At 42.3% G+C, this 14256-nt stretch overlaps 1 protein-coding gene across 2 annotated transcripts in view; it reads left to right on the top strand.

Annotated features, from left to right (window-relative positions):
• Positions 1 to 14256, top strand: part of STXBP1 (syntaxin binding protein 1) — a 229160-nt gene that overhangs the window by 130372 nt on the left and 84532 nt on the right. For both annotated transcript variants that reach the window (XM_078642001.1, XM_078642002.1), the window contains exon 2: positions 2136 to 2185. In XM_078642001.1, the coding sequence (XP_078498127.1) occupies positions 2136 to 2185 (50 nt within the window). The remainder of the gene's footprint in view (positions 1 to 2135; positions 2186 to 14256) is intronic.

Here is a 14256-nt window from a genome sequence, read left to right as displayed (position 1 = left end):
CCCCTGAGATTGACCTGTACTGATCATGATTTGTTCCACAGTATCTGGTACAGACCTTCACACCACCTTCAATGAGTTAAGTCTTGGCTGCTTAAGCACAGTTACCTGGGAAGCTACTGTGTCCTGTCTAGCCAAGGTTGATCATGCACCCAGAGTCCTGGGCCTTTAAAAAGAGCAGCAGTATCATCATTAAACTGCAAGGGCCTTCCAACAAATAGTGGGATCTAGAGGAAAGGCCCTCTATGCCCCTTGCCAGTGAGAACGCACCATAGCTCACACCTGAAGCTTTATTTCAAGACGTGTAAACTCTTGCTTAGTGTGGACTGGTGCCCAGAAGATGACAGGGCAGAACAGAAACTAATAATAGACCACTGTCCAGGTAATGAAGAATCAGACCTATTAGAAGATTTTTTTGTGCCCAGGTTCCAAATGTCATGCAGCACTCTCTGCCTGGTGCATGAGGACCTCATTCAAACAGAACACTTTGTTCTTGGACAAATATTGAGGCTGCACCAGAATATTTGCCATCTGGTGGCAGCTGGCATTACCTGACTCAGTGTTATCACCAGCCACTCTATAATTATGTCTCCTGCTGCTTAATCACCATGTAGTCCATAGCTGTTTTTAATCCCAGAAACACATTCAGTGTCTTATTTATGTTGGGCAACATTTCTTCTTTCCCTTCTACTTCTCCTCAGACATTTTACTTTAGTGTTTTGCTAGTTATCGAATTGTATTTTGGAGACGGGCATTTTAGCGTACAAAGACTCCAGACCACCCAGACCGCCGCCACCAGACTCATCCTCAGCATCCCTCCCAACACAGACACTGCGCCCCACCTCAGAAAGCTACTATGGCTACCAATCCAGAATACATGCCAATTCATACTACTCACTCACGCATACAAAACCCTCCACAACATCGGACCTGCCTACCTCAACCACCACCAACCCACCAGGCAGCTTCTCTCAGTCTCACTCCACCTCACGCAAATACCAAACATCTGCAGGAGCTAGTCAGGAGGACTCTCCTTTTCCTACATCGCCGCCAAATCCTGGAATGACCTTCCACACCACATCGGGACCTCCCCATCCCTTCTCGAATTCCATAAGAAACTGAAGATCTGGCTATTCAACTAGAAACAGCTCCTTATCTACTCCAAAACCTCATAACATGACAGGGCAGCAGGCAATTTTAAGCTTCATACTTGGTACTTCAGTCATGACTGAATTTAAAAGTAAGGAAAGTGGTATGCAGACGTTTTTTAACATGTCTGCAGTGAGAATTGTTATTTGTGGGCTACCTCATAAAATAGAAAATGCTGAACACTCTTATATGTAGAGTTATTGATTCATCGGGATCTAGCACCGAGACGCCCATGGGCATTTGTTCGCGCTCTATAAATGTTATTAATAAATAAATAAATAAATAATAAGAGGACGCATTAACTTTGGTACCAGGTTCTGAACATGTCAGAAATATTGAAGGATGGGGAGGTAGAGCTTGGGTATTTCAGATGTCGGAGAACGACGATGAACTGCTCCTGGTAGCATACTGGATCGAAAGGCGCTGTGTGGAATGGCTGTATTATGTTATGTTATGTTATGTTATGTTATACAGGGGTTTTATATAGCGTGCGGCTACTCGAAGGAGTGTCCCGACGCTTTGAATTGCACACTAATCACATAACACAACAGGGAAAGTAAATAAGAGAGAAACCAGAGAAAAAGAAAACCTAATAGGGGCCGGAACTAAGAGGTAAAAAGCCAGGTTTTGAGCCCTTTCCTAAAGGCCAACAAATTAGGAATGCTGCGCAGGGACACCGGCAGTTTATTCCACAACTGAGGCGCTAGTAGTTTAAAAGAGCGGCCACCGATGCGAGCTCTCTTCACACGAGGAACCGCCGCCAGGGACAGGGCATCTCCTATGCAAGATATCACACGTTAGACCGAGGAACTCCGAAAAAATCATGTGCCGCTATCATTAGCGGCTACAGTCATATGCTAGATCACGTAAACTGCTCTTTGGAGTTATTTTCAAGAACATCTCCAATGGAATATAGCATATGTTTTATCAGGCGAGTGATGCTTGTTGACATTTCCTGGAGAGCTGATGTGTTTTATGTTCCTTTGCAGAAATCATGCATGACGTCATACGGAAGGTGAAGAAGAAGGGAGAGTGGAAGGTAAGAATACATATACCCATTAATAGAAGCTAAACTGTATGTACCATCCTTTTCATTCATTGTCGCACTCTATTCAATAAATGTCTGTTGCAGCTCGTAGCTTCAGTGACTGATGTCCCCTTAACAATGTCAACGTCAAACTATGACGTCACACTGCTTGCATTTAAAGTTTGAACCACACTTGAATTAGTAGCAACCGAGGTCAGATAAGACTGATGTTGCTTTGCTCTGCATGTGGAAAGTAAGAAATTGGCCCTATTCTATATTACAATTAATTCTGACTCTGGCCATACTGATAAGCGCTCCGATTGCTTGCATATAACCCAGAGAACACACTCCCTCTTTCCAGTTGAATAATGCTGTCTCCGCCGGCCTATTATTGTCCCTCAATACTTTCAAGTGATCCAAGAACTATATACGCGCTCTAAAAGCAGCCAACCTTGACGAACATCATCCCTGTTTTCTCCTCCTCTTCTATCCCCTCATGCATTTATTTCTCTCTCTCATACATGCGCCTGCACGCACACGCATTCATACAAGCACATGCATGCTCATAAACACACATATAATAGGTTCGCCCTAAAAAAATTATCTTCACTCCCATCCTTAGTAGCTGCCACCCAAACCATGGCATCCTCAAACCAAATCTATAGTATCTTCACCCCTGCCTATGGCAGGATCACTCCCAACAAATCGTACCTTGAATCTCAATAGAAATGAAAGCGAGGACTCATGTGAATCAACATAGTATATCTCAGCTAAGACAGCCTCTCATCCTATCCCTGACAGTTTTTTTCCCCTATATATACAGCAGCTGTACTCCCAGTCTTGATAACTTCACTTCCTATCTGTGACATCTTCGCATCCATGTAAAGCAGCTTTAAATATATCCCTCTTTCAGCTGTACACGCGGGTTGCTTGCACACATGTATGCTAATTGTTTCCGTCCAGAGCATCTGTTGATCTGTATATAGACCATGTGCTACAGCCCTGTCTGCTCTCTTAGACGCTAAGTTAGATTCCTCTTTTGTGAAGGCTCAGGATGAGTGCTGGATTCCTATCTGCGAGACCTGGTTACAGCTCTATCTACTGCATGCCTAGGCTGTGTGCATTGAATCCCCAGCTACCTATAAAACTCTGTGTTGAATCTCCCTGCTCACACTGTGAGCCTGATTTACTAAGAAGTCACATAACACAGCACATTAACTAAAGTTCCAGCACTGTGGTGCATGAAAGGGAAAGATCAGAGCAGCGCCATATCTACTAAAATGTGACTCTGTTCTCCTTATTCCCTGCACTGGTGCCCTTTTGGCAGTCATGCACCAACACAGACACCTTCCAGTACAAAACCTGTGATTTAAGACTTTTCCCACTTTGTATGTGAGCTGTACAATGCAACGCCCATGCAAAGAAGGAACAAGCATTGAAAATGCAATAGGCCTCGCCTTTATTTGTGATATGTTGTTGTTGTATGTAGTTAGAATTGTTTTGGTAGCTGTGTAGTAGTTTAAAGCATAGCGTTAGTAGACAAAGAGCAGGATTTCAGATTTGGGAGGTGAATGAATAGAAGAATAGCATATGTGTTAATTTCGTACAGTGACGATTATAATAGCGTGAGGCAAACAAAAGGGGCGAGGGGAGAGTAAATATATGCACATATCACAAATATACACTAAATAATGTAAAGCTAGACTACAATACCATTAGCAATGCAAATGGCTTTAACTTAATCAAAGGTGAGAGGACCACAAACTTGAGGTGCCTCAGTTTGTGCTTGTCCAGATTTTTTGCGTTTTTCAATGAAAGATGCAAATGTCTATTATATCGTGACAAGAAGACTACTCTTCTTGAATACGTTTCCTGACTCCATGTAGCTGTTGATCCCTGTGGCCAAAAAGATTTCTTGAAGCTGATCAATTTATTAGCAAGACCTAGCTCTAGATATATATTTCCTATTTATCAATTTCATATGTTCTTTAATTGCCTCAAACGGCATAAAAGAATCCGGCAGATGACCATTTATGAAAGAATTCCAAGAGACTTCAATCAAATGTTTGTGGTGTGATTTGAAAACTGTGATTGTACAGGTCTGGCCTTTCGAAATGTATAATGGAAATCACATTTTTTTTAAATTCTGAGGAGACAAATTAATTTTGAAACTGCGTAATACATTTGCAATTTGTTTAGATAAAATATCGACTGTGTTCAAAATGTGTTGAAGTTTTGCTATTAATATTTAAAATGCTGCTTCCTGTATTCAAAACACACACGCAACCCTCGCCCATTTCCCCATCCTTCCTCTGCTTTTCCCGGCAGGCATTGTAGACTTTACGAAAACAATGCACTTTTGCAGGTGCTGTTTATTTGAGGAAGCATCTAATGTTGAACCAATGTTTCCATCAGGCAGATAAGTGCACACATGGCAACCTGGAACAAAATAGATGCGTACGCTTACACACTGTGACAGATGCTAGCAAACATCGAGATTGAAGTAGAGACGGTGGGCCAGGAGGGAAGATCCCAGTCAACAGTCCTGGAGGTTCAGGTAGCTCCTTTTCACACAGATAATTAATGTGTACAAGTAGCTGCTAATTGCATGTTTCAGGGATGATTTATGAGTCAGCGGAGGGACGCAATCTAATTTCATGCCAAACCTCTGCCACTCATACAATGGTATCAGTGCAGCTGTGAGATGGACATGATTAATGAACAGTGTGTAAACACGCCACCGTCGCCGTGGAGGGAGCTGGTCTAATGACGTGCTTGTTAGGATCGAAAATGGCGCAGGCACGCGGCTGTGGTCAGTGAGACCGGTGATGATGAGCTTTTTCACTCATTTATTCAGTCGTACATTAGCTTTACTGAGTGACTAGCTGCGATATGAGGTCACTGGTGTCTGTCAGAGTGGTTGTTATGTGCCAGGTCGGGTATTAGCCTTCTCTTTTTCGAACGAATTTCAGCTGAAGACCAAGCATAGCCCTCGGTTTAAAAAGAACAATTCAATGTGCGTGCGGTGGGAGCTTACGAGGCAGAGAGGAGACGCCATGCGCGTGCACATCGCCTGTCCATACGCGCACATGGTCTCCCTTTGCGCACCAAACCCACAACAATAGGCTCGCCAAGGTGAAGCAGCGCATGCGCTGCTTTCGCTAGGTGAGATATAAAAACGAGTACAAATTAAAAGATGTCTCCTCGTTTTGCCTGCCTCGATGAAGCATACAATATTGACACAAATTGAGATTTGTGTCAAAACCTGTGGGGGGTCTTGAATGGGAATGCCCACACATCACCCCCATGCACCACCCATGGAACGCTCTATTCATGCAAAGTAATGCAAGGCAGTGCTTAGCACAACTTTGCGTTACTTATACTGTCTAGCACAAAGCCAGATATGCGATAGATAGTAGATCCCATCTCAACACTTTCATAAAGCAAACCAGACGCCAAGCGTTATTAAATCTGAGCCTGTATGTATTGGAGGAGACTTCATCTTCCTTAAACTTTGTCTATCGATTGATCCAGATTGTGTATCAGGTCTACCTTTTTGGTGTTTTCTCAAGTCGTGAATTAGATGTTTTCTTCTACGATGCTCATTCAGGTGGGTACTTAGACTTTGGCTCTAAAGCAGGCGCTAAATCTTCCATGGACAAACAACATTGGTTCAGTGTTCTCACTGAGGTTTTGGGCCTGATTGTTATATCGCTGTATAAAACATAAGGGCACAAAAATGTTTCCCCTAATTTTCTTCAATGTGTATACTACTTCTCTTCCTTACTGCCAACAATAAATAGTTGGTTGTAATTCGGCTCACAAAACCCGATCAAATTATACTATTTTTGTACAATGTTTAGTGGGTTTAACCTAAACAAAGCGCTAGCAGTTATTTTATCAGGCCCTGTGTCTCTCATACTCTTGCAATACATCTTCACCTGCTCCTTGCTCGAACTTGAGGACCATTTCAGCCCTGCATTAGTCCAAAGGGGCCTTTTTGCTGAAAGCACTTTAAGCAAAAATGTAATTCCATGCAGATGGCTATGACATCATGGCGGCCAGTGTGATATTTTTAACCCGTTTGCTGCTACCGCGATTTCGCAGTAGGGCGGAACTTACACAAAACAAGCAGGGCTGCGTCGACAGTTGGACGTGCGCAGCACTACGAAGGTAGTGCTCGCAACGGCCGACAGCAGCACTTGAGGGGTTAATATTTTTTTTTTATAAACAAACCCACTGGAGCAAGTTGTTTCGGAGAAACAAAAGGACATATCTTTGGCTTACAGATTATTTTTTTTCCTGTGCATTTTGTCCTTTTGTTGCTTTCTCCCTGGCTCTGTCATGCCTCGTATGGCGTTCCTGTTGAGGGAAATTGAAAATCAAAAGGGCGCTCTAAATAGGGTGGGCTTTCAGAGTTCATTAGCCGGAGGTCCTATGGCGAATGACCCTATTATTATATGATGACTACAATAAAAAATCTATATTTTTGATAAAATTCTGATTGATGACACTGATGATTCTCTACATGTCTGAATAATCTCATTGTGGTAGATACATATATACACACTATGACTCCGAGATGACTTGGCAAGTGTCTTTGAAATATAGCGAGATATTCCGCCAACAGAATCTTTTTCAGGCCGTTGGACCGTCTCTTTTGGAATATGCACTCCCTGGAATAGGAATTTAGAGGCATTGCTGTTATGAAAGTAGATGTGATTGCTCTGAGTTGACGGGAGACTGGCAGTTACTGCCTATTGCATGTTGAATCAGGAATAGGGCCTGCTTGCTGTGTCTGAAGGAAGGCCTTTCTCCGGGTTGTGCTGTCCTCATACTGTGGCGATAAGTACTACCCTTGAGCATTAATTCTCCCTTGGAGGTAGAACCTGGTCTATTTTGCTATAAGAATTGTGTAACCCGGAAAGCCACGAAGTTTGCCACTGCGTTATTTACTTGATTGTTTGTAGTTGTGGTTGAGTGCCGATTGGCTCAGGGTAGATTATTTGAGGCTGTGTTTCGTGAGAGAGATGGTTTTGGAGACCTGATCAATGTGTAACCCTGATGGAGAGCACCGACGGAGTGCCGATCACACAGATATAGCTATCTTAAGGTTTGCGCCACCAGAGAACTTTGTGGGATTACTGGTGAGTCAACTGGACTTTCCAGGGTGTATCCAAGAGAACTGTGCAGTGTAAAATAAGAATAATCTAAACCTTTTATGGTTAATTTTTTGGCTGTCCTGGGGCTGGTCTTGTATCTGAGAATCCTCTAAAATGTCATATTGAGACTCTAGTCGATATTAATTAGAAATCCACTTTCTTTGCCCACCATGGTTTTAATAAGCTGCTGCATCAAATGTCATAGACCTGTTTGTCTTGATGAGAAACCCACTCACGTTATTTCCATCCAGGGGATCAAAAGATTGAATTTGGTAGTTTTCAACAGGTTAAAAACATAGGACCCTGCTATAAGCTCTCTCCGTTAAGATACAGTATTTCAGGAGCTACTTTGGTCCTGACCAGATTGGATATTACATGTGTTCAGGCTTTAGCCTTTCTGTTTTTTAGTGCTGATTTTTACACCATTTGTAATGAGTGAAATGCCGAGCTCTGCGCTCTCACCTGTTTTATTTATGTTGTAGCATTTGTTCATAATATCAATATGAATTGCTTCTTTATTGGCCTTGTCGCCCCACTGTCATGAATGATTACTGACTGATATTCTTGAATCCTATGAGGTCTTTTGTCAACCATTGTTGGGATCCCACAAAAATCAAACTTTGCTTATAATTAGCTACTTTGAACTCTCATATGCCCTATCATTTTTGACACGTTAACATTCTTCCTGATCCCTATGTTTAGGACGTTTGTCCCATTCAGTCTTGTCAAGAATCACGACATGGAACAATATATTTGTCCTAAACCTTGTTAGGGCATAGTACACCTAAATAAACGTCCACAAAATTGTTCTTTTTTGAAAATTATTTGTGTTGAGAATTTTCTGAACAACGTAGAAAACTGGAAATTAATGGAGTTTTGATCCAAAAAACAATAACACAACTACTCGTAGTACTACATAGATCCCAATCTATCCCAACATTTATTTGCACCTGGTCTATGCGGCTGTAACATATCAATCAATCAATCAGGGCATTATAAACACACTACTCACCCATGAGGGTCTCAGGGCGCCTGGGAGGGGGGAAGGTTGGAGGGCTGGGGGGGGGTAAGCAGCTCCGTTCAATCAAAGAGCTAGGTCTTGAGCGTCTTCCTGAAGACGTTCAGGGACCGGGCGCGTCTGTTGTCGATTGGGAGCTCGTTCCATGTCTTGGCCGTGATGTAGGAGAAGGCTCTTCCTCCTGTTCTGCCTCTGCAGATGCGCGGGGTTTCAGCGAGGGCGAGGTTGGAGGAACAGAGGTTTCTTTTGGGTACGTGAAAGGAGATTCTCTTGTTGAGGTATTGGGGTCCGGTGATGTGGAGATATTTGTAGGCATGGGTGAGTGTCTTTAAAGTGACTCTCTTCTCGACGGGAAGCCAGTGGAGGTTCTGTAGGTGTTGACTGATGTGTTCGTGTCGAGGGATGCCGAGGACGAGTCTGGCGGCAGTATTCTGCATTGTCTGGAGCTTGCGTAGTAGACACTTGTTGATCCCGGCATAGAGTGGGGTGCATTTGGATCAAGGTTGTGTTGAGGTGGTCGCTTTCGGAGAAGAAAGAAGCCCACAGCATCTATAAGAAAACATATTGTAACTATTTATCACTGGACTTGCCTCCATGAATAAAGGTTTGAGTGAGATGTGTGCAAGCCATACACATGTTTTATGTACATTACAGTGACATGGAAACCATAATGATGAAAGTGCTTGAGAGGGCTTTTCTTTCTAAATAAACCAAGTAATGCCAAGGAGCATGGAGGACATGTATGAGGAGCAAGGCAGAAGCATGCACATCTCCACTGATCCTCGCTTATAGGCATATGTGTTGCAATGTCATTGTGGGGAAGCTTAGCTCCAAAGCTTGTACCTGTGACTAAAGTGTATATAGCATCCTGGAGTCCATCAGTCCTTCTCAGTTCCCTCACCTGCTGCTGTAGCCAAGGAACCTGCAGCCCGCAAACAGAGGCGGCAGAGTAGATGTCCCTCAAAAATCATCATACTCTGCCAAGTGGGCTTTCAGTGAGGTAATGAAATGATGATTCAATGCAGAATTATTCTAACTGAAGTAGTAGCTTTACTGGGGTACAGGAGAGGGTCCAGCTAGTTAGCCCTCCACACATCAACTGGCAAGCTAGGAACACTGGAACATTCAAGAGTTGGACTGTTGTGACATCAAAGAACATAGGTCAGTTACAATACATCTTCCTCTCACCAAGGAAAAGTGTAGAAGTCATATAAAGAAAAACAAAAGACCAAGTGAAATGATTCAGTGATGACAGCAGAAAGACAACAGTATTGATTATAAATAAACCAGTGCAGCATAGACACTTAAGGAAAAAGTCACACAAATTAAATATGAGTGAATAAACCCCATAGTGTGGGATAAAGAAGCACTCAGACCTGTTGTCTGCATCAACAATCCTTCTACTTGATGCACGGCTTGTTGTTTCTATTGCCATGCCTTAAATCAAATGCTCGTCCCTTGGCCTTGAGCGTGCCATCTCTTCCTCTTGCAAAGGACCACCACATCCTGATACTCCACAAAGAGGCCGCACTGACACTATTGGCACACACCTCTTACAAGCCTACATTGTCATGAAACCTAGACAATCCTTTTTCCTCAATAATAGTTCTCCTCAGCTCAAAAAAGTATTCCCTGTTCCTACATGAGAAGTTGATATATAAACACACAACAATTCCTCTTTAACTACTGCCACAACCTTTCTACTCCTATAGGCACTCTGAATATACTCCACTACTAATCCCCTATTGAATCTCTCCACCATGCTGTTACTTTAAGGCCACGATGGAGTCGTTGCCGCTGCAAAGCTCTGGAATACTTCACCTCTTGAGCTGAGACAAATCCTTCTTTCATTTAGAAGGAACTCAAAAACATGGCTATTTCCTAAGACTTAGGTACAGTAAGGTCTAACGGAGGTTTGTCAGGCCGAGTTACTAGCGCCAGGTGATAGTGCGCTCTAGAAATGCAGTAAATAAATAAATAAAATAAAATAAATGTGTAACATCACACTTACGTTAAAAAAAGAAATCAGACATGATATTCAAAGTGAACTGAACACCATTGTCACTTTGAAATAGAATTACAAGTTTTTACCTGGCTGTGAAAGACAGAAAACAAACTCAATGCCATCCACCTTAAATAAGGCAGGTGGTGTTATGTGCTTCCTCTGACCGCTCATACTCTGTTGAGCCATTGGAGGAAGTATTCCACGACTGAGTTGACGGAGGCTCTGTCAACAGAAAACTGACAGTCCGCCTATCTAATTCGGGCACGCGGACCAAGGGGTTGGCAGACAGCGTACTCCACGTACTACCAAACTCTATATAACCCCCTGAGTCAGTAAGAATTTATTTGAATAGGTCCTATTATGAACGGAAAGGTAAGGATTGTCATTTGTAACTGGGGAGGGTGTCCGAACTCCCACAGTGCAGACAGAGCTGAGTGTAATAAAGTCATTACACAGAAATAGCTAGTGAAGTTCATGTCAACCCTACCTGTTTACCTCCTCAGCACAAATTGTCTGCAAACTAGTAAAACTGCTTCCCATAACTTCTCTAACTCGGTCGTTGCCCTATTTGAGCAAAGTAGACAAATAAAGAAGAGCCCTAATAGGATTGTGTCAATTTCTACCTGCATATCAACAACACCTCTAACACTGTGCATGCAATTATAAAGCCACTTAATGGATAAAGTGGAGCTAAGTAGGATGGTGAGTAAGATAATTGCATCCCTGTGCCCATACGAAATCTGAAAAGTGTTAAGAGCTGTTCTAAGATCATCCTAACACAATATGCAACACAAGAAGAAGTGTCACCCAGCAAATAACATCCAGCTGCCCCAGCTGAAAACAATAGATTCCGATAAATAACAGGCAACGAGATTGTGCATGCCACTAAGGAGCAGATGCACTAAGCTTTTTTGCATTTGCAAATGGGCTAGTTCACAGAATTGACCCGTTTGTCACCACAAAAAAAAGCTTTTTGGGATGTCTGAGAACCAAATTGCAATTCAGTAACATGTTACTGAATTGCAATTTGGGTTTGCGACAAAATACTGATTCGGCATTGGGAAGGGGTGTGTTTAGGCCTTCTCTTCCAAATACTGACCAAATTCTGGTTGCAAAACATTATTACTTTATCGACTACAAACGTGCAGTGGTAACCCATTCGAAAATGGGAAGGGGTCCTCTTGAAACCTCTTCACCTTTTTGAACATAAAAAAGGTTGTTTAAGAGCATGTAGTGATCCATGGAACCACTGCATCTTCTTAAATAAAATTAAAAAAATAGCAAAGAAATGTTTCTCTTTTAAACACAGTTCCACTTTGTTTAAGGAAACTGGCCTGCATAAAAAATGCTTTATTAAAAAGTAGTTACAGGCATGGTGGTTTGCCAGCCCTAGCTGGCCACCATCCCAGTAATGGCTTTGATTCATAGTGGGTCGCAATTTGCAACCAATTTCATGAATATTCATCAGGTAGGTTGAATTGCAACCCACTGATAATTAGTAAATTACAACTAGACCTATTAGCATATAGGTCGGTTCACAAATTATCAAATTTATGGCAAAAACACTAGCAGCAACCGCGACCAGTTGTACATGCATCTGGCCCTAATTTCTAAAACCCTGCTAAAATTACAGACTACAAGATGTTGTGCAAGAAAGACTGTAAAGATTAGCAGCTGATTGAATGCCATGCCCCTTGCATTGCTCCCAGATCCAATGTTGAGCAGAGTAGCTGCCAATTTATTGAGATTCAAATGTAAACTTCCACTGTGTTAGATAGATAGACATCTGACCAATTATGAGTATTATCATATCAATATTCCCAGAACCAAGTATTGGGAACCATGGAAAGCCTTTCTGACTAAAAGTCTGGCTTGGTTGAAAGAAGTCCTGGCTTTGAGAGGGGTCGTCTATGTGAACTGATAACCATAAAGAGGATCAGCTTCTTCACAAGGAGAAGGAGAGTCACAAGCATCTACAATACAGTAGGCTCTAAATGTGAAATTCTCAAATTCTACGCTTGTGCATAATTCTCCTGCTCCCACTTATCCAAGAATATTCATTGCCACGTTTTATATCAAATCTAATAATTCTGAACTCTGCAACTTCGTAATAAAGGCCCATCCTCTTGGAAGCCCTGTTTACATGATCAGATGTCTGAACCGTGAAGTAATCAAATGTATTTGTTCCTCTTTTTGCTCCACTCACCGTGACCTGGTCCATGTTCTCGGCCCCATCACCCACAGCATCCCACCCATGCTAAAATTGTTGAAAAAAATATTATTATAGTGAATAATCCTTTGGATTTGCTTGTAAATTTCTTCAAATTTTATGTCCAAATGTCTTGGAGTGTAGAAATCCCACGACTCCTTTGTACACATGCAAAAGATCAACTGACTATTACATCTGCTACTTTCCATTACATCGACTACATTCCACATTCTACATTACATCACTGTAATCCTACACTAAAGCAAAGATAGAATTGTATGGTAAACACAGCCTTTGTTTATGTAACAATTTTTCTTTTGTCACTTTTCATGTATGCATATGTCTGAAGCATCAGATGCCAAATGACCAATGTATGCGTGGTAAAATAATTGAAAAAAAATATAGAAACTTGCTTAAAGCAGTTAGGCATTAGAGGGATCTAAACATCAGAAAAAAATCCCACATGTGGCATCAAGTTGAAGCTATATTTTAATACAGTTGTTTGAAGACGTTTTGGTGCATAAAGTGAAGAGTTATATTTACCATTAATTTAATGCTTAAAACGAAGGCGCGTTAGTACAGTTTTTTACCAGAGATTAGACCTGGAAAATGTGAATGGTCTCACAGACAGGAAAAGAAGAACCTGGACACAGAATTCACACATGACAGAGCCAGTGTTTGCTTTTGCTTAAAAGATTAGAAAAAAAACCTTTAAGTATGTACATTTGCATTACCCTGGTTACATGTATGCAGGGTAGCCCTGACATACCCTAATGCGGGAAGAAACAAATATTCTCCCCATGTAATATACTCCACTTTTGGAGTTAGGGGTAAGTAAAGAACATTTTACAAGCTTCTTAAAACAGAAGTGAAAAAATCTGAATGTGTTGGTGTAGTGTTTCCTAGGGAATGCATGCAATCTAAGTAAGTATAATCCCTTTCCTCCTCCCTCAGTGGCCTGTTGTAGAGCGTGGTGCATTTTTAGGATCAATAGGGGCATGGCAAGCACCATCCAGGCACCCGCACACTCGTGTCCATCTATGGGCACGAAGCAGGTGTCCTGGAGCCGCAAGGTAGCAGGCTGAGCATGCTGACATCGTGCAGTCCAGCAGGGCAAGAGCTGGTCTATGTATCCGGCCTGTAAAGCACCAACAAACATCAGTGAAGATGCCAGGCCAATGAGCCCAAGCCCCAAACTGATTCTGAGACAATATGAGAAAGAACTATATTCCCCACCATGATGGACAGCCACCCTGCCTTCCCTCGGGCAGTCTTCTATGTGAAAGTGGACGGATCCTGACACAAAAGAAGTGATTATCAATTCAACACAGCAAAGATGAACTTTTTTTTTTTTTTTTTTTTTTTTTTAGTTTGTATAACTTAGATGAGGAATCCTATGTCCTATGAATGGGGATGAGGTCGGAGCCAACTATGGCTGTAAAAAAAACAACAACACTTACCTCATCATGCCTGCATCTGTCCTCTATCGCCTCTCCTCCTCTTCCCAAAAAGTCCAGGAACGGAAAGAGGAACCACACAGGCTCCCCTCAGCCAATCACAGCACTGATGTCACTATGACCGCACTGTTATGATTGGTCTGAAGGACGTGGTACGGCACTTAGACGGAGACTACGAGCCTGTGCCTGTTCTTCACCCAGGCTGTGCAATACAGCAGGATGGAGAACATGC

This window comes from Lissotriton helveticus, chromosome 5_1, assembly GCF_964261635.1.
Source record: "Lissotriton helveticus chromosome 5_1, aLisHel1.1, whole genome shotgun sequence".
NCBI classification, from domain to species: domain Eukaryota; kingdom Metazoa; phylum Chordata; class Amphibia; order Caudata; family Salamandridae; genus Lissotriton; species Lissotriton helveticus.
This window is presented reverse-complemented; position numbering and strand designations above follow the sequence as displayed.